We start from the raw sequence: 18911 nt of genomic DNA on the forward strand, positions 1-18911 counted from the left end.
GCACGCTGCCCAGGGAGGTGTGAGATCACCCTGGGTGAGGCAGCCCCCCCGTGACCCTGTCCTGCCTATGTCCCAGGTTCTCTGTGATCACTACTGGCCGTCTGAAGCTGCTCCCATCTCCTACGGGCAGCTCCGGGTTCACCTGCTGTCTCAGAGCAGTGCTGAGGAGTGGACCATGCGTGAGTTCAAGCTGTGGCATGTAAGTAAGGATCCGGGGACCCATCAAGAGCTGCGAGTTTGCATGGCATGCAGTGGTTTTTCTCCTTGGTGGTGGTGCAGTCTCCCCGGCCTGCAACAGGGTTCAAAGAAGACCCAGTCCTCAGAGGAGTCATCCATCTCATAGTCATGGAATGGTTTGAATTGGAAGGGACCTTTGAAGGTGCCTGGTCCCACTCTCTGCCATGTACAGGGACACCCACAGCTCCAGCAGTGCTCAGAGCCCCTGTCCTGACCTTGGAGGTCTGCAGGGATGGGTTACCACCACCTCTCTGGACAACCCGCTCCAATTACTGCTGCCTCAAACTTAGTAGCGCAGACACATCCAACACATATCACCCCTCTTACTCATCCTTTCTCTCTCCTTTCTGTTGCTTTGCTGTGTCCCTGCTATGGGATGTGCCCTGCTGCTTCAGGGATGCAGTAGTGTGGCAGGTGGGGTGGACGTGGCCCTGGCTGGAGTCGGGTGTCCCTGGGTCCCTGTGTGCTCCTGGAGCTGCGGGGTGCACATCCATGATAACCAATGTACCCCTGGCAGGAGGGCCTCCGGGCAGAACGGCACGTGTCCCACCTGCACTACACTGCATGGCCTGACCACGGGATCCCAGAGTCCACAACATCCATTCTGGCCTTCAGGGAACTGGTCCGGGAGCACATCCAGAACGCCAAGGATGCTGGGCCGACCCTGGTGCACTGCAGGCAAGGCGCTGCTCTGCGGGACAACAGGCGGCAGAGGGTGCAGGGAGGAAGACGTCTGAGGGCACTGAGGGTCTGCGGAGTCTCCTTCCTTGGGAACTGGGGATTGCACGTCCCCAGCATGACATCCAGTCCCAGGGGATGGGGAACTGCGGATGCTCAGCCCTCAGTCGCGCTGGGGCCGGTGCCCCATGGCACAGCGCGGGGGGACGTGTCCAGGAGGGGACCTGGCAGTGTCAGGGTCAGGCAGTGTTCCAGCTGTGCTCTCTGTGCCCTCAGTGCTGGGGTGGGCCGCAGCGGCACCTTCATCGCTCTGGACCGGCTGCTGCAGCAGATGAAGCAGGAGAAGGTGGTGGACATGTTTGGTGTGGTCTACACCCTGCGGATGAACCGCTACCAGATGATCCAGACGTTGGTAAGATTTCTGCTCCCTCTTCCGCAGCCCCATTGGGACAAAAGCCTGCAGGGCTGGCAGACAGATGCCCAAGAGCACATAGCAACGGGACCAGAACCTTTGCAGGCAGTTCTTGCCCACACCAGGTCACTGGTCTGTGGTGTCCCGCCTCAGCTGATGAGCCTCTCCCCCAGGTTGGGTCACGGAGTCAGTACTGCCCTTCGTGACGTATCCAGGGGAGGGATGCAGGAGCTCTGAGATTGGGCCAACCAAGGCTGTGGGTGTGAGTGTGGGGGGCATGAGTATCGGACACACCCTGCCCCCTAGGCAGTGCCATACCCCCCTGCTCGCTATCTGCACGGCGCAGGACTGCTCTACATTGCTGTCTGCCTTTGCCTTCCAGTCCCAGTATATTTTCCTGCACAGCTGTATCCTGGACAAGATCTTGGAGGAACCACTCCTGGGTTTATCAGGGACAGAGACGTAAGGGCCTGCTGTGTTTCTCCTGCCCTCTCTCCACTCTGCCCCGTGCCCTGCAGACAGCGAGCTGGGATCCCAGGACAGGAGGACAGGGTGACCCAGCAGCTGTCCTACCCGCTGCTTTAAGAAGGGCCAGCCTGGGGCTGGTTGTTCCCTGCAGCACAGGGAGCCCAATCCAGAACAGTCCTCCCCTCCTCAGTGTCATTTTTCTGGGCTATGCCAACACCAAATTGCTGCAGAGCTCTCCTGGGGCAGGCATGGATATCAGCCTGGGATTTCCCAGCCCGTGGGATTCACCAGAGATGGGTTCCAGCTGGAGGGGCTCGTGGCAGCTGGGCTTTTGGGTGTCCCTTCTTAAAGAGGCCAAGAGGAGGGAGCAGGACAGGCTTTGCCCACGTGCCTTGTCATCTGAGTGTACTTCTGGAGGTCGCACACCTATCTATATAGCCACATTCTCCTTCCTTCAAAATGCCCTTGCCCATGCTGCATCTTGGGAATGGGTTAGGATGAGGGTCAGGGCTGCAGAGCTGGGCTGGGGAGCTGCATGAGCCTGGCCATGGTATGCCCACAGCCCTGCTCAGCTCCTGCAGGCACGACCTGGATGCTTCTCCATTTGTTCACCCTCACCCTCACCACCAGCCTCTCTCCGCAGGTCCTGCCCCATCCCACTGAAGAGCTTTGCACAGCACTACTCCCAGAACTCAGCCAAGTCCAACATGGGCTTCCTGAGGGAGTATGAGGTGAGAGCTGCCCCACACGGCAGGGAGCACTGCCAGTCCCTCCTGCTCCCCTGGGCCTGCTCTGCTCACAGCTTTCACCTCTGTCTTTTGCTCTGGCAGACCCTCCTGGAGGTTGCTAAGGAGGAAACCAGCTCAGCTCCACCGTCACTGGGCACCCAGCAAACACGGCCCTCATCCAGCATCCTGCCGTGTAAGTGCTGTGACACCCCACGTCCCCTTCCCACCATGCTGGGCCAGAGCCACGCAGTGCCAGACGTGCTTGGAAACATGGGAGTGAGTCCACCAGGTGGCTCTGGGGTGGCTGGGGACTGACTGTGTGCTGCGTGGCACTCAGGAGGGTGGGTTTGTTTGGCTTTGAGAAGGCGAAGGGGAGCTCTTATGACTGCAGGGAGGGTGCTGAGAAGAGGCAGGACAAGAGGCAACAGGGACAGTTTGGAAGATGTAGAATATTCCAAATCAACGTAAAAGGAAAAAAATCCCATGAAGGCGGCCCCAGCTCACTCTGTCTCCCACCTATTTTGCAGACGATCGCTCCAGAGTGAAGTTTTCCCTGCTGGACCAAGGCCCTTTCTCGGGTCTGCAGGTGTGGCGTGTCCCAGTGAGTCGGCCCCCCGCAGCCCTGCCCACCCCTGCCTGGGTTCCCGTGCTGCCCTTGCCAGAGGGTGACGTTCTCATTCCCCACCCAGGGCTGCAGCTCCAGCAGAGACTACCTGGCTGTGCAGGGGCCTGACAAGCTGACCACGGAGGACTTCTGGACGCTGGTGTGGGAGCAGGACATTCACACCATCCTAACGCTGCTGCCGTGGCAGGAGATGGGGGAGGTAAGGCACTGTGCCTGCTGCTCCTTGGTGGAGCTATTAGTGACTGCTGTGATGTCCACCGTCGACATGAACCGAACCTGCTGCTGTGCACAGGTCCCACACGACGTGTGCTGGCCGCTGGAAGGAGATTCTCTCTGCACAAAGCTGCTGACCATCCAGTGCGGCACGGAGAAGCCTGCCTCGGGCTGGAGGTGCATCCAGCTCAAAGTGAAGCACGTATGTCTCTGTGGGGCTGTTCTGGGTGTTGGAGGGCATGGGCTGAAAGGTGTGTGGAGATGTGGCTGAGCTGTATCCAAACTCAGCCATCCCCATCAGCCATGTCAGCTCTGTGTCTCCCCAGGAGAAGAAAGGAAAGGAGAGGCAGGTGCAGCAGTTCCTGTACAGGCTGTGGAGCAACAAGGAGCAGCCAAATGTCGAGAGCCTGGTGGAGCTCCTCAGTGCTGTCAGGCGGTGCGTGCCCAGCAGGAAGAGAGCCAGCCCTCTCCTTCTGCACTGCAGGTACGTGGGGCATAGAGTCATAGGATCATAGAACAGTTGGGTTGGAAGGGCCCTAAAGATCTTCCAGTTCCACCAGTAAGGCTCTGCCCCACCAATGGCCTGAGGAGTTTGAGATACGTGGAGAGTATCACAGAATCATTAAGGTTGGAAAAAACTTCTAAGGTCATGAAATCCAACTCATTAAATCTCACCCCGCTCTCTCATAGCATCATTGAATCATAAAGGTTGGAAGAGACCTCTAGGGTCATTCATCCTTTTCCCACCATGCCCACTAACCATGTCCCCAAGTGCCACACGTCTCCCTGTTGCTTGGTGGGGCAGATTGACTGTGCCTCCAGGTTTCTTTGATGGCACTTGTGGGCTCTCATACCTCTGATCAGTGCAGTGCTCACAGACCCAGCTCAGCCCGGCCTGGCGTCAGTGACCCCTCCCCCCGTCCTTTGCAGTGGTGGTGAGAACCAGATGGGGACCCTGATCGCCCTGGATTGCCTGCTGCACCAGCTGAAAACAGAGAGGACTGTGGATGTCTATGGGGTGACCCTCCAGCTGATGAGAAGCTGCTGCCTCATGACCCCCACGCTGGTAGGCGGGCAGGAGGGGACACTGGTGTGTGATGGGTGCTGCTACCTCAGATGCCTTCTGGCAGCGCTTCCATTGTGCTGATGCAGCGTCCCTGTAACCCCTCCCTGCAGAGGACAGAACTGGGGCAGATCTCTCTGGGGCTTCCCAGCTGCAGAGCTGCCTGCAAAAACCGCCTCTGCTGTCCCACACCAGAGCTCCACAGAGAGCACCGTATTCCAGCGGGGCTCTCGCTGAACAGGACACAGTGTGCCCATCAATGCATAAAGCTGCTGCCCCTCGGGGCGGTGCGGCTCTGCTGCCTCCCCACCTTGCTGCAGGCAATGCTCCGTGCTGGCCAGCAAAGGGGAAACAGGGCTGGAACCCCAACCCCGTGCTTTGTGGCTGCCAGCATCCTCCATCAGTGGGATGCCGCCTTCATCCCCGGTGGGGTCACATGGGTTTGGTTTAATATCCACACGGGGGTGAGGATGAACTTTTGAGTCGTTGCTATGGGTAACCACTGGACATTGAAGCACACATCCCCAGGGCTGTGCTCCAGGTTCTCACTGCAGATTACCCAATCAGAACAGGCTCATAGAAAAACTGCAGCCACTGTGGGCTCTGTGGCTTCCCTGGCCATGCAGCAAGGCTGAGCCCAGTGCTGCCAGGGAGGGAGAGGCTTCTCATGCCTTGCAGCTCAGCCAGCACATCATCAAGCTGCTCAGGGGCCCCTCTGTCGGGTCTACAGCCCACAACCCCTTTTCTGGCTCCCGTGGCACTGCGACCCACAGCAGCTGCCCTGCTCCTGGGCTCTGTGAATGGGGCTCAGCCCTTTGCCTTCCCCACAGCTTGCCTTTCCCAGAGCCCTGCCAGGAGTTGGTCCTCCCCTGGCCCTTCTCTGAGGGGTTTTGGAACCCAGAAGTGTTCTGGAGCAGTTTGTGCAGAACATCATAGCAGAAGGAAATGAGGGTGGTATAGTGAGCTCTGTGCCTGATGCTTCCTTTCTGGTGGTACAGAGCAGTCGTGGACCACTTGGGACAGTGAATCCTGCTTTACCATCACCCTGCTAGTTAATTGCATAATAATAAGGCAGAACCCCAGAACCCTCTTTCTCTTCCTTAGGACCAGTACATGTTCCTATATACCTGCATCCAGGACATCATCACTCAGAAGCAGCCCTGAGGCCCCTTGGTGCTTCCCGGCAGCATCCTGCCCTCTGAGTGGGAGCACTGAGTGGCTCCTGGCACAGCAGGAGCCCTGCAGCAAGAGGGAGACCCAACCTGGCACTGTCACCCCACTGTCAGCATGGGGACACCCGGGCAGCCTCAGACAGCGCTCCTCTGCCTTGCTGGGGGTGGGAGGTGGGATGCTCCCCCTCTGCTCACCTTCTGGGCTCATTGGTGCCCGGGATGCTGAGCCGGCTGCAGCGCTGGGTGGAGGGCGGGTGGCCCCAGCATGGAGAGCGCAGAGCTCTGCAGCACTGCTGCGGGTGGAGCAGAGCGTGGCCTGGGCTGATGGATCAGCGTTGGGTACAGCCAATAAACAGCCCTGGGAAAGAGCACGCTTGTAACTTGTCTTACTGTGTCGCATCAGGAGCTTCCTACAGCTCCCGGGATCTCCTTGCACAGGGACACGCCGTAAGGCAGAGCTGATGCACGGCCTGCTGCGCGTTGCTGCCGGAGCTGCTGGCTGCAGGCTGTAGGGAAGCAAGGGAAACCCACAGTGAGAGAGGCTGCTGTCTGCAGGGCTTCCTGACGCCCAGGAGCAAGGAATCCCATCTGGCAGCACAAAGAGATCGCAGTACAGCCGGCAGCCGAGGTGAACCTGCAGACAGCTACAGCTGCAGCACAGCTTGGAGGGACCAGAAGGACTTGGAGGGGACGAGCACGTGGCAGGGAATTGTCCTGCAAGTTGGTCAGCAGGTTTCACTCAGTGAGTTCAGTGCGACTGCATCTCCGTGCTTCACATCCCAGCTGCAGGGAGGCCGAGGCGGCGGCGATGCTGAATTTACGACCTCCCACCCACTGCTGGAGCTGCAGCTGTTTCCAGAGGGTGTCGTGGGAGCTGTGGTCGGGATGAATAATTTTCCAGCCCTGAAGCTCAGAGCCACGAAACCCAGAGTGGGAGAAAGAGACAACAAAACATTAACACAGAACAAAGCCTCCAGCACGGGCCGCCCAGCAAGCTCTGCCCCTTGCCACGTCCTTCAGCATCCAACCCCCACCTCCTTCTTCAGCCCCCTGCAGAGGCCAGAACCTCTGAGACAAGCAGGATCCCTTCTGTTTGGGCCCCTCCTGCTCCCATAGCAGGGGCACACTGCGTTAGCGCTGCTGTGCGAGAGGAGGGCAGGACTCCCACACACATCTGCAGCCACGGGGCCATGGTGACTGCTGGGCACCACAGCTCCTGCATCCCACAGCTCCTCTGTTTGCTGGTGCTGATGCTACGTGACCCTCCAAGGTACAGAGCCCAGCAGCTGCAGCATCTCCCCCCAGCACCGTAATGGGACACTGCTGAGCACCACCACGATACTCTGGGCTGGCTGCCCCAGCTGGATGCATGCTGTGGGGTTCCCCATTGCTCACTCCCCTCTCCACCCTCCACCTGAGCCATATCAGCACAGGCGTTGCAGCTCATGGATCTCCAGCATTCTCTCTCATCAGCCACTGCACCACTCTCATCCTGGAAGCACCAGGGCTGGATGGGACGGTCTGAACTGGAGGGGGAACTCCTCCTGGGATAGTCAAATGGGACCAATGCTGAGGCTCGCTTCTGTACCCTGCTCTTATGCATGCTGAGCTTGCCACGGCTTCAGGCCCCTGACCCTGGGGCTCTCTGCTTGCTTGCAAGGGCTTGCGTTTACCACCCAGCCCTGGCACTGCCTATTTTCCTGCAGCATCCCTGGCACTGTGGCCCTCTTGTCCCAGTACACAGCCCAGCAGGGGCTCAGTTGTGACAGTAGTGATGAGCAGCCAAAATCTTATGGGCTGCAGCAGGGACTAGGGACCGACAGCCAGGCCGGGGTGGTGCCAAGCCCCTGAAATAGCAGGGAACAAACAGAGGGCACAGTTTGCCTACAGGGCAGAAGGCAAGCTCTTGGTTTGCTGTTAACAGCAGCAAGCAGCCCGCAGCCCAATAGCCCAGTAACTCTCACCTTTGTCACAGCCTGGGACCGTCCCCAGCTCTGGCAGCACCCTGGGAGCAGTGATGCGGGAGGACTGGGTGCTTTGGGGGCTGCCGAAGTGATGCACAGAGGCAGCTCAGCTCGCTGCTCAGCTCTGCTCATCCCATCTTCCCAACCCGCAGCTGCCACTAGAGGACAACACAGAGGTTGTGTGCCGTGCAGGAACGCATCCCCTCACGTTCATAGCAGCGAGTTGGATGTGGAGCTCCGGCGCCTGTAACCGGGGCACCTCACAGCACAGAGCAGTTGCAGTTAGAAGACTTCCACCCCAGAGGGAGGTACTCAGGTTGGCCGTGGACACACCAAAGCTCTCAGGTCCAAATGAGGTGCAGGCTCTGTTTCTGCCCAGTGCCCTTCAGGTCCTGCACTGCTCTCTGCCAGGGTCTGTGCATCAGCTCCAAACCTGAACTCCATTTGGAGCAGAGCTTTTTGGAGGAAATCCCCACAGACCTCTGTGGATGAGGGATCACACCCCAGCCCCACTGGAGGTTTTAAGTCCCCTGCTTTGCAGCTTGACCCCATCTAACTCTCCCACCTCTTTTAACCTGAGAAAATGGGGACATCAGTTAGGAAAGACTTTTATTGCTGGAAGCAAAAGCACCCTCAGGTCAGGATGTGCAGCTGTGACACGCAGCTCCCAACACGTGCAGCAGCAATGTGACATCTTCCTCAGCACGGCCACAACCAGAGGGGCGACTTCGTGGGTCACAGCCACCCAAAGGGGGTCCGTCCTTCCTCTGCCTGTGCCCCATCCCCTCGAGGGGAGGCAGGGGGAAGCTCCTCTTGGAGCAGCGTGGCTGCAGCTCACAGCCCGGTTCGACGAGCGTCTCCAACATCACGGCATCCCACAGCCCTGCAGGGCGCTCTGGAGCCGCCCCACCGAACTCAGCCCCACGGCAGCGACTCCCCACACCCTGCAGCCCCCCAGCCCCTGCTCCGTGGATGGGGATGGTGAGAGGAGCAGGGCAGGACCCAGCAGCTCGAGCTCAGCCCGGCTGCACCCGGACCTCCCAGCTGCCGGCGCAGACACAGCGTTATCTGGGGTTGTGTTTCAGCGTCCCGAAGTCCGAAGCGCTTGCAGTGCAGGTTGGGCTGCTGCCTCCCTGTTGGTGCTTCAGCTCTGCCTTCCCCTGCACTGCTCTCTCACAAAAATCTCTGTTACAGCCCAAGCGCTGCTCCCGGAGTTAAGAACACGGCATTATTTGTTGAGGTTTTTTTTTCCCTTTTTTTTTTTTTTCTTTCCCCTTTCTTCCCTTTGAATGAAATTCCTGCCAGCTCTTGAGAGAGAGAGGGAAAGAGCAGAAGGTTTGACTCCTCCCACCGGAGCGCCTCACGCCCCTGCCCAGCCCTTGAAACCCAATAACCAAAATCATCCAACAATGCCTTCCCTTCCCCGGCTGCATCCCCACCGCTCTCCCCATTGCCGCAGGTCGGGCGCGCGGTGACGGAGCGCCCCGGGGCGTCCCGTCGGTGCAGCTCTCAGGTGGGGGTGGATCCCCGTCGGCTCCCCGCTGCTTGCAGCGAGCTGAGGATGGAGCGCTTCATCTTCTGGGGCGTTTTGCTGGCGTGCTGTGCCCACATCCGAGCGGCGGAGCCGGGCGCTGCGCCCTCGTGCCCGGCGCAGTGTCACTGCGAGCAGGACGGCATCGTGCTGTCGGTGGATTGCTCCGAGCTGGGGCTGCCCGAGGTGCCCTCCGCCCTGAGCCCGCTGACCGCCTACCTGTAAGTACAGCCCTCGCTGCTCTTTTTGTTTTTTGTTTTCCTTTGCGCCGCTTTTCGGACCCTCCGGCTCGGAGCTTTGCGCCAGGTTCCACACAAATTACATTTCCTCTGGAAATTGGAAACAAAAATGAAACAGCCGAAAATAAAGAAAGGCAGCAGTTTCTCCAGGAGCTGCCAAGCAGAGGCAGACCCCCCTCACCCCTTCCTTACTCCCCGCACCACGACGTTCTGCACGCGTTGCTCCGGGGCTGCTTTGCTGGGCGGACCCGAATCGTCTGAGAGCGGAACGGAGCGGTGGTGCAGCGCAATGACTGCCAGCTGCTCCAGGATCCCTCCTGTCAAACACTTCCACAGGTGTGATAACTCACAGCTTTTGGGGTTGAGTTGGGCTGGCCATCAGCTGTGCCCAAATTGCCTCTTTGAAATCAATACTAAAGTCCTACAGGTGTTTTAGGTGCTCTCTTTTTTTTTTTTTTTTTTTTTTCCCCTTCTTTTTTTTCTTTTTCTGAATGGATTTAAAGGTTCCTAATGCTCTCAACGTCTCCCATCCCCTCTCGTATGAATATCCCAAAGGATTCCAGTCCCACAGGGACTGGGGGAGCCTCAAAGCTGGGCTCAGCAGTGCCGTGTGATGGCGACCTGTGGGCTGGGAAGGATCCCACATTTTGACCAGGGGGACGGGACGCACCGGTGGGTAATGGTGCACCCTGGGAGGATGCTTGGTGCTCCTATCAGCAGGGTGCAGTGCAGCAGGTCGGGGAGGACCTTGCTTTCCCCAGCCAGGCGTGCTGCTGCTGGAAGCTGCTGTGCGTGAGGAAGGACAGGTGGCCAGGTTGGCATCCTGGTGTTCCAGGTCCTCCTCAGCACTCCGAGTTCACGAGGGGCTCTGCAAAACGCGGCTGGGCCGTTGTGGCCCGGCGAGAGCTCCCGTTCACCCGAGGGCATCGCTTTGTGTACCGTGCAGATGGGCAGCTGGGAAGAAAACAGGGCAGGAAAGGACGAGTTTCACCATAGATCATGCGAAGGGAGAGCTGTGCGAGGCAAGCTGCGTTCCCGCGGCAGGGCGGACCGCGCAGCACTTTTCACACGAGGTTCCCCCCGCGCCGGGAGCCGCGGGCAGCCGCTGCCTGCATCCCCGTTACCCGGGTTGGGGGGCGGTGGGACACGGAGCCTCCGCCGCTGATCGGCGCTCCCGGTGCGAAGCGGGCGGGGAACCCGCGGCTGCCACCTCGCCGGCACCGCGCACAGACGGCGCCGCTGACAGCGGATCGTCCGCCGGGCGCTGCACCGCATCTCCGTGCCGCACCGGAGAGCCGAGGGATGCGTGTCGCAGCTCCGCCTCCCGCTGCCAGGGGAGGGCCGTCCTGGGGCCGGCGGGGCGGGACGGCAGCGAGGTGGGAGCGCGGGGGATGGGAGCTGCCTGCGAGGACGTCCCGGCCCCCTCCGCCCCTATGCCGGTACCAGCCCTGGGGAGGGCGGTGCGGGACGGAAACAGACCTCCGCCGGTTGAAGCTGCCCCCGGACGGCACTGCTGCTGCCTCACCCGTTTCGAGTGTCTCTAATACCTCTTAACGACCCGACCCCGTTACAGCGCTGGCCGCTCTCGCGGATCTTTCATCCCCCTCTAACAACGGGGCCAGGGGCTCTCGGGGCCCTTCTCGCTTTGCAGAGACATTTGGAGCAGCTGTGTGGGGGTCTGCAGGCAGGGATCCGCATCGAGATGGAGCGGAGCAGTGGGGGCGCAGCAGAGGGTTCAGCCCAGAGCTGCACAAGAGCCGATGGGGTGGGATGGTGGGATGGAACACGTTGTTTCACTGGGAAGGAAATGCTTAATGTGATGGAACAGAAGAAATATTGAGAGATTATTTCAGTGCTTTTGCTTCTCTCAAATTCTCCTTTTGAAGTTTCCATTTCCATATTTTCACCTGCTCGTTTACCTGTCAGCCGTTTAATGTTCACGTTGTGGGACTGCAGAATCATCACGGCAAAACACCCCGGCCTTTCTAAAGCACATTCTATTGATTTTGTTAGTGGTGGTCAATATTGATTCGTTGGCTCTTTGGGGTGGGTTGGGAGGAAAGGAACAGCTGAAGACTGAATTTCCAATCAGGTGGAAACCTGCAGGTCCTTGGAGGCTCCCCCGTCTCCTCCCTTCTTCCCACCTCCCAGCCCCTCTCTCACAAGCTCTGCTCCTTTTTGCCTCTCAGTACCATCAGCTAGAGCAGTTTGGGTCCAACAGTGCTCACAGTGGCCCCATTCGGGGCTCTGCTGTGGCTCGTTGGGCCCCGTGCAGCTCCGTGAGCCCCCAGCTGGCCGCAGTGCTGCAGATCATCGCTGGACCCTTCCCCAGTTTTCAGTCCCAGGGGCAGAGCCGTTCCCTGCGGGGCTTCTGGGGCGCGGGGTGTCGGCAACGTCCCCTTTTCGGCTCTGCAGGAATGGGAGCAGTCAGCCCTCCCCACACCGCTGGCAGGGATCGCCGGCTCGGTTGTAGGGGATGAGGAGCGCGCTGATGAAGGCAGCACGGAGCGAACGTGCACGAGCACACGGCCAGCAGAGCACAGCAGGAGCTGCTGTCCGTCCGTCCTCCCCGCGCTCTGGGCTTCAGCATCGCGGTCCTTGCTCGCACCCAAAGCCCGTGGAGTCGTCCCACCCCCAACCCCGCTCCTCCCTGCCCGCCCCCCGGGCTAAGCAATACGCCACAGCCTCCCCTCTCTCTCTCCCTCCCTTCCGTGAAGAATAAGCTCATAAATCTGCCCGGGGCAACGAAAACACTGAGCTCATGGCCCTTAGATCTGCGCAGGAGGAGCTCTCGCTGGCGATTAAAGGAGTTTAGGGTTTGCTTTGAAATGCGCTTTGATTCTGGCAGAGGCTCCGGTGCCAAAAGGCAGCGATGGAGCTGCGAACGCCTCTCCCCCTCTGCACCTGCCTGGGTCAGGGAGCAGCAGGAGGGTGGAGGAGGGAGAGGGAAGCACGGCGCTTCCCTGGGGGCTGCATGGGGCTGTGGGACCCCCGGCACTTCTCCGCCGCCCTGCTTGAGGGACCCCCTTCCTTTCGTTCTCGGGTTCCACTACGGAGACCCCGCGAAGACAGAAGAGTTTCCAGCGCTCGGCATCCCCGTGAGGCACCAATTAGTAACGCTGCCCCTCGTTCAGATGGAAAGCGATGCCCGGGCACCGCAGCGCCCAGCGGGGCTGCGCATCACCCGCGGGCGTGGAGAGGAACATCTCTGCTGAGTAAGGCGGGGTGAGGCAGGGGCTGCCTTCCCCGGGGTGTTACCGGCGTAGGGGTGGCTCTGGGTGTCGTCGCCTCCCATCCAGGACGGCTTCCAGAGGCTTCTCCATTCCGGGCACTTCCCAACCCGAGTACAGCGAGTTTTCGTAATTGCATGCACGAAACCTGCGGGAAAGGCACTGGGGCTTACAGACAGAAACTCAGCTCCTATTTCTCGTGGAGAACACGAGAAAGAATTCCGGTAACGGGGAACCACCTCTGCTGCTCCGCTTTAACCCGTTCCCCGCCGCCCCCCCCGGCTCCGGGCAGGTCGGCGCTACGGGCGCAGACGCAGCGCTTCAGCCCAGGGGAGGAGGAGCAGCAGAGGCTCAGAGCAGCGCTGCGCGCTTCCTCCGTGCCCGCAGGCCGTAGGAGCTGCCGGGAGTCCCACGGAGCGGTCCGTGCCGGGATGTCGCCTCCCGCAGAGGACGGGACGCCTCTTAGGGGTCGGCTGCGGGGTGTTGGTGCAAACGGACCCGCAGCCACATCCCAACCGGGAGCTCAGGTAGGAGGCTGGGTGAGGCCTTCGGGCGCTGCTGTGCTGTGGTCCCACTCAGGTGAGCTCCACGAACGGCTCCTGAACACAGCAGCTCGGCCAGAGCTCCTGCAGCCCCTCTTTAAGCTCACCTGTTTGCTATAGGAAGCTGCCTTGCTTTGAGCACCCTGAACGCACAGGTGTAAATAGCAGCTACTTCACCTCTTTGACTAAACAAACAAAAAAAAAAAACAACAAAAAACCAAAAACAAAGGAGGAGGAAAGGTTGGCTTTCATTAAACAAATAGATTTTTTTTTTCATGTTTCCCGTGCAATTAAGACCAAACCAATCCAAAACAAATCATACTTGTTTTGGGTATCCCTGAGACGTTTTGCTTTGAACCTAAAAGGAGAATTTTTGGGCTACTTGAAAATCTCTCAGCCCTTATAAGAGCTTTCACTGAGAACAAGACCGTCTCCACTCCTTTCTTCTCTCCAGTGGAGCATAAATTCATCACTGGCCTGGATGTCACCCAGTGCCAATGGCCTCCCAGTGCCACTCCTGCCTGCCTGCATCCCACTGCACACACGCTGCCTTGCAGCAGCACCCCCACCCCATAGCAGCACCCCCACAATGTGCCGTGGCTGCACTTATTTCCCAGGGAGATCAGATAGCGGCCAGGAAAGGGGAGGAAGGAATCCACGACGGCTCCTTTTGGCTTCAGAGCTCTCCTGCCTCTCCCCAGCTCCTGCCAAGACACCTTCGAAACACCTCTGAGACGTGTTGGGCACTGTGACTGGGCTGGAGGGGAAATCCACGCTCCCTTTGAAGTCTGGATACTTGAGGAGTCTTGGAATTATAGGGCTGTAATGTACAGGAATGTGTGGGGCTGTAATTGTGACTTAGATCCTTGGATGAAAGGTGCTACATACGTGCAGAAGGTATTATTATTATCGCTGTTATTATTGCTATTATTATTACTACTATTATTATTATAGGGCTGCGATATGTGCATTGGAGATGAAAGTAGCACCAAAAGATCCTGAAAGATGGGAAATGTCAGGCTGGGATTTGGTTTGTCTGCGTGGGGGAGTGGGGCAGGTTGGCTCCATGCACCGACAGCAGTGGGGCTGCCATGGAAGGAGGGCTGCACGCAGACCCCCTCCCCAAAGCCCAGTTGCTCTGCAGGCTGTCTGCAGGAGGGGCTGTTGCAGAGAAGCTGCTGTGGGAAACATAAATGAATAAATAAATAAAAGACATCGGACGTTTTCACCATTCCCTCTGATTGCTGCCATCCCCAAACAAGGCTGTGGGTACAAAGCGGTTCACACAACGTGTGCCTACAAAGTGGTGGCTCTCAGGAGGGCTTGGGGATGGGTCGTAGGGGAGGGAGCTGGAGCAAAGCCCCAGTGGTGCTGAGCGGCAGAGCTGGGTGCTCTTTGGTCCCCCCACATCCAGCAGCAGAGCCAGGACCCTACCCAGCCTTAGTGTTACAGCTGTGCCTGATGGAGGTGGATGGATGGATGGATGGATGGATCCAAAGACCTATCCTGGGTGCCACGCTGCACTCCAAGCAGACTTTACCTGCAGAGCAAATGGAGATCACTGGGATTTGGGTACAGCCATGCAGTGCTGCCAAGCAAAACTTGCCACCAGATAGCAGTAAGCAGTTTGTTGGCAGCCCAACGCAACGGCTTCCTGAGAATGTTTGTGTTCTGGTTTTGTTACTCCACATGCCTTGTAAAATCTGATGCACAGGAACAGGGCACGGACCCAAACCAGAGCAGCCATGGAGCTGGAGAGCCATTGCAGTTTGACCACTGCTCAGCTCCACTGCCCAGCAGGAGGGCGCAGCTCCCAGCCCTGCCCCGCTCCCTCCAGCAGCACCTCTGTGTGCCCTGAATTCCATGGGCAGCACCACCACTTTCCCTCAGAAAGGGCCGTTTCCTGCAGACGTATCCCGCATGGGCTCTCAGATGTTGTCATCTTGGGATATTGCTGGCTTTCAGTTGTTGCTCACGCTGCTGCGACTTGTCTGGACAGGACAGGTGAAGTGCATGAGCAGAGGGAGTGCCACTGAGTCACCTGCAGGGCATCTGGTTTCCAGATGTGCCCCAAACACTTCAGTGCCTTTCTCCCAGGAGATGGGGCCGCAGGTGTTGGGGTCACTGGATCTGCATCTGAAAGGGGAGGGAGCAGAGCTGGAGCACGAGCAGCAGGCAAAGGTTTCCATGTCCTGAAGCCACGGGAGCTGGGAGCAAACGTGGCTGCTGGGGATCCCCTCTTCTTCACTCAGAGCAGTGCCAGGGTCAGTGCTCTGCCTGGCTCTGTGGGGAGGAGGGATGGAACGGCTGCCTTCGCTGCGCTCCCAGCAGGAAGGGGCAGTGGGGCAGCGCTGGGAGCTGAGTGCAGGCAGCACGGAGCACGCAGGCTCTGGTCCAGCGTATGGCAGCCAGAGAGGGGAGGTTTGCATAAGCTCTGCCTATGATTTCCCAGTCTGGGAGAGCATCAGGAAACACTGGGCTTGCCCAAAAATGTTGGCTGTAGCCAGGCTAAACCCCCCACTGTGTAAAAACTCCTTGTAATTAATGAACCTTCTTCCCATTAAGTGTCACAGTGGAACAATTCATTATTACTGATATGTGCAGACTGTGCATTCCTTTGGCTCTGCTGCCTCCTACAACAATGCGGAGACAGATCTGTTTAGAGATGAGTCTGTCTCATCTGCTCTGTCTCTGGTATTCGCTCATTCCAGGTACTGTTCTCCAGCTCTTCGTCCTGTGCCTGCTTCTTAACTCTCCACATCTCAGCTTCCAGCTGATGCAGACAAGCAGTTTTGCACTGGAGAACATCAGTCAAAAAAATACAAATAGAGGGGGGAGGATTTGAAACACTGCAGCACTGCTCAGAGCACAGCCACCACCAGCAGAGGTGCCACAGCTTCCAAACTTCCATGAAGTGCAGACACTCAAACCCGTTTCTGCTGTCAAAATTTCTGCTTTTACTCCGAAATTCTCAGCAACAAGGTTGTCTGTGGGTTTCTTTCTCTAGCTGGGGGCAGCGTGTGTGGGGCAGAGGAAGTCACGCATTACAGCCGATGGAGGTGACCCAACGCAGACAGCCCGCACCCGATGTTCTCAGGACGTTCCGCCCCTCCTGCACGGCGCTGGGACCGGACTCCCGCCCTGCAGTCTGCTGAGGGAGGTGCAGCCCTGGAAATCACGGCAGTGGTGGGCCAGCCCAGCACAGAGACTGGAGGCCACGCTGGCCAGGGCGCTTCAGCAGCTGCTGATGGGGCGGATCTGCTCCAGCACTTTGTGTTCCTGTCTCACTCCTCATCTCATCCAGGATTATCTTGGAGACACCGAGGCAGCGCTGTGACCTCTCAGTGGCCATTAACTGTGTCAGGGCTGCCCGTGCGTGTGCTCACAGCCCATCCACGTGCGGCAGCTCCTGGCCCCCACAGTGGCGGTGCTGGCTGAGGCTTTGCCAGCAGTGACTGCTCGCGTGGCAGCTCCCTCATTTCCAACCGATCCAAGTGCTTCTAGTCTGCTGCTCTTCATAAGAAGGCGGACAAGGAGAAAACACTGCAGTAACCCATTTGACACACTCAGAGCGTGCGCTACATCCCTACTGTTGTGGCTTAGTAGGGTTTAAGCTTCTCCACTAAAGCAACCACTGAAAACAGAACAAAACGGAAGCAGAGTGTGTTTCCAGAAAGAAACAAGATCTCCGCCACAGGAAAGGCAGCTCAGTGCTCTTGAGGAGCCGTTTGCTGCTGAGAGCAGGAAGCTTTTGGGATGGCAATATGAGCATCTCATTATTTGGCATCTAGCTATAGGGCTGCTGCAGATGGGTTCCCCAGGACTGGGATGCTCCTTACAGAAACCATGCCTACTGAAATGAGAGAAAGAGAGAAGGCTATAACAGCTCCTGTTAGCCCAAAGGATGCCTGTGTGCTGGCATGGAAAGGGAGCCGTGTGGAAGCCCTGCAGTTGTGGGGCTGTCTCTGGCGACGTGAGGAATTGGAATAAGAGGATCTTTAAGGTCCTTTCCAACCCAAGCCGTTCTATGAGTCTATGCTTCCATCTGCCACCATGTGTCCTAGGCTTTTTTTTGGCATTTGCTGGAATGAGGGAGAAGGAGGAGAAGGTCTTCAGGAGTTCTCCAATGAGGATTACTCCCGAAGCAATGAAGCGCTGTCTGTGAATCTCCTCAGAATCCACTAATTTTTGGATTTGATGCTCCAGAGGATCAGAAGTTGGGGAGTGGTTTTTCAAAAGTCTCTTCATGGGGATTCACGAAAGAGTGAAAGAGCTCAAAGCAGCAAAGGTGTAATTTATTTGGTTGATCTGAGCAGAAATTGTGAAAGCCCCCTCACCCTCCCCAAAACCCACAATGGTTCAGTTTTTCAGAGTGAAGTTTGTAGGTGTTTTGTCTAGACTGCCTCTCCTTTGATGGAGCTGGAGACTCCTGACAATGAAAATCTGGCTGGGCTTTAAAGACTTCCTTTGATTTTTCCAGATGGGACTGTAATCCCAGTGCTCAGCCTGGCCCAGTCTGCTGCTCTGTAATTTAATGGAACAGAGAGGGAAAGCATTGATAGACCTCAACTCGTCGGCCCAGAGAGCCGTTCAGATAAGTGAATGGAACAATGCTATGGAAATTTTGGAAGCAGGATAATACGTCCCCAGCCACCCAAATGCTACAAGCCTAACCATCACCTCAGAGCTTGTTTTCTTTATTTACCCACTGCCCTAAAGTCAACAAGCAACAGATAGGACGTGTTTTCCCAAGGATGGCCCTCAGTCAGGAATCACAGCAGGCAGAAGCCACAAGAGATCGTGGCATTTCCAAAGGGGCCGGGGTGTGACTGGTCTCCATCTAGAAAGCATCCCCAGTGTAGGAAGGTGAGTCACACAGCAGGAGGATCAGCCCCTCTTCGTGGAACTATAAAGGGAACCCAAGTCTGGCTCAGATGTAGACGTGCATTGGAGGCATCCAAATGGTGGTGAGCTTCAAACGTCCCCTCTTTAGTAATTCCAGGAATGGGGAGATCATATGGTGAAGTCTTTAATTAATTGGTGATAAAAGTTAATGAAGCTAATAAAACGCTGAAACCTACTAACTGTCTTTGGCGTGGCCAAGTCTGTGATTTCTGAGTTCATTTCCATTGCCTCTGGGGAGGTGAAGCCCAGGGATTCGGTGGAAGAGCTGTCAGGATTTCACCTCTCTAATTTGGCAGGCTCTGATACGCTGGGACTGCTCGGGTTGGTTCACATCCCATGGAAAAAGCAACGCTGTTGTCCTGGATTATTGTGATAAAAGGGATCTAACAAATCTCCACAAAAACCCAGAATTGCTTTTTTTATTTTTGCAAGCCAACTGCATCAGCCGGGCCAAAAGTCACACAGAGTGTCTGCCTCTGGTCCAAGAGTTCCCTTTCTTTTCATCCTTTGGGGATGCTCTCCCCAAATTACAAGACTTCTGAGGAACAGCTTTGTAAATACGTGAGCTGCCACCTAATTTCCAAGATCAAGGGCAACGGGCGCATTTCCTGCAGCTGGCTTAGCTGAAACCGGAGGGTCCTCAGGGGTTAAAAAGGAGGATCAGAGGTCTGAGTGCCTTCTGCACCAAAATACGTGGTCTCAAAGGTTCAAGCTCCAGAGCCCGGAAAAGAGGCAGCAAATGCAGACGTATGGAATGGGAGAATTGGCCCTTAGCACTGCTTCTGAGTCCTTTCTCTCCTTGGTAAGTCAGGCAGGTCCTGCCTTTCTGCCCCGGCCGGTTCCAGGCGCCTTTGACTTGGAGCTTAGGGAAATGTTCCTTTCGCCACCCCTTCCCCTGCTGTTC

At 57.5% G+C, this 18911-nt stretch overlaps 2 protein-coding genes and 1 long non-coding RNA gene across 8 annotated transcripts in view; 2 read left to right on the plus strand and 1 right to left on the minus strand.

Moving 5' to 3' along the window:
* LOC100548214 (receptor-type tyrosine-protein phosphatase V-like) overlaps positions 1-5964 on the plus strand; it is a 28422-nt gene extending 22458 nt beyond the window's left edge. For 3 of the 5 annotated variants that reach the window (XM_085210694.1, XM_085210693.1, XM_085210695.1), the window contains 12 exons: positions 77-199; positions 755-915; positions 1192-1327; positions 1710-1789; positions 2439-2526; positions 2626-2716; positions 3051-3124; positions 3213-3347; positions 3441-3563; positions 3688-3845; positions 4292-4427; positions 5529-5964. In XM_085210694.1, the coding sequence (XP_085066820.1) occupies positions 77-199; positions 755-915; positions 1192-1327; positions 1710-1789; positions 2439-2526; positions 2626-2716; positions 3051-3124; positions 3213-3347; positions 3441-3563; positions 3688-3845; positions 4292-4427; positions 5529-5588 (1365 nt within the window). In that variant the 3' untranslated portion in view covers positions 5589-5964. Of the gene's footprint in view, positions 1-76; positions 200-754; positions 916-1191; positions 1328-1500; positions 1590-1709; positions 1790-2438; positions 2527-2625; positions 2717-3050; positions 3125-3212; positions 3348-3440; positions 3564-3687; positions 3846-4291; positions 4428-5528 lie in introns of those variants that run through there. The other 2 variants (XR_014879967.1, XR_014879968.1) reach the window with 2 other exon arrangements.
* Positions 5965-9084: 3120 nt separating this feature from the next.
* On the minus strand, positions 9085-13718 carry LOC104914458 (uncharacterized). Of its 2 annotated transcripts, none has more exons than XR_014879965.1 (5): positions 13210-13718; positions 12589-12708; positions 9512-11739; positions 9311-9420; positions 9085-9219 (listed from the first exon to the last, which is right to left on the minus strand). It is a non-coding gene; the product is annotated as an uncharacterized LOC104914458 (long non-coding RNA). The 2 variants fall into 2 exon arrangements; XR_796017.3 differs by having other exon boundaries at positions 9523-11739; positions 13210-13716.
* Positions 9117-18911, plus strand: part of LGR6 (leucine rich repeat containing G protein-coupled receptor 6) — a 69301-nt gene continuing 59506 nt past the window's right edge. The window contains exon 1 of the mRNA XM_085210654.1: positions 9117-9312. Coding sequence (XP_085066780.1) covers positions 9122-9312 — 191 coding nt within the window. The 5' untranslated portion in view covers positions 9117-9121. The remainder of the gene's footprint in view (positions 9313-18911) is intronic.

Source organism: Meleagris gallopavo, chromosome 28 (assembly GCF_905368555.1).
Source record: "Meleagris gallopavo chromosome 28, MGAL_WU_HG_1.1, whole genome shotgun sequence".
NCBI classification, from domain to species: domain Eukaryota; kingdom Metazoa; phylum Chordata; class Aves; order Galliformes; family Phasianidae; genus Meleagris; species Meleagris gallopavo.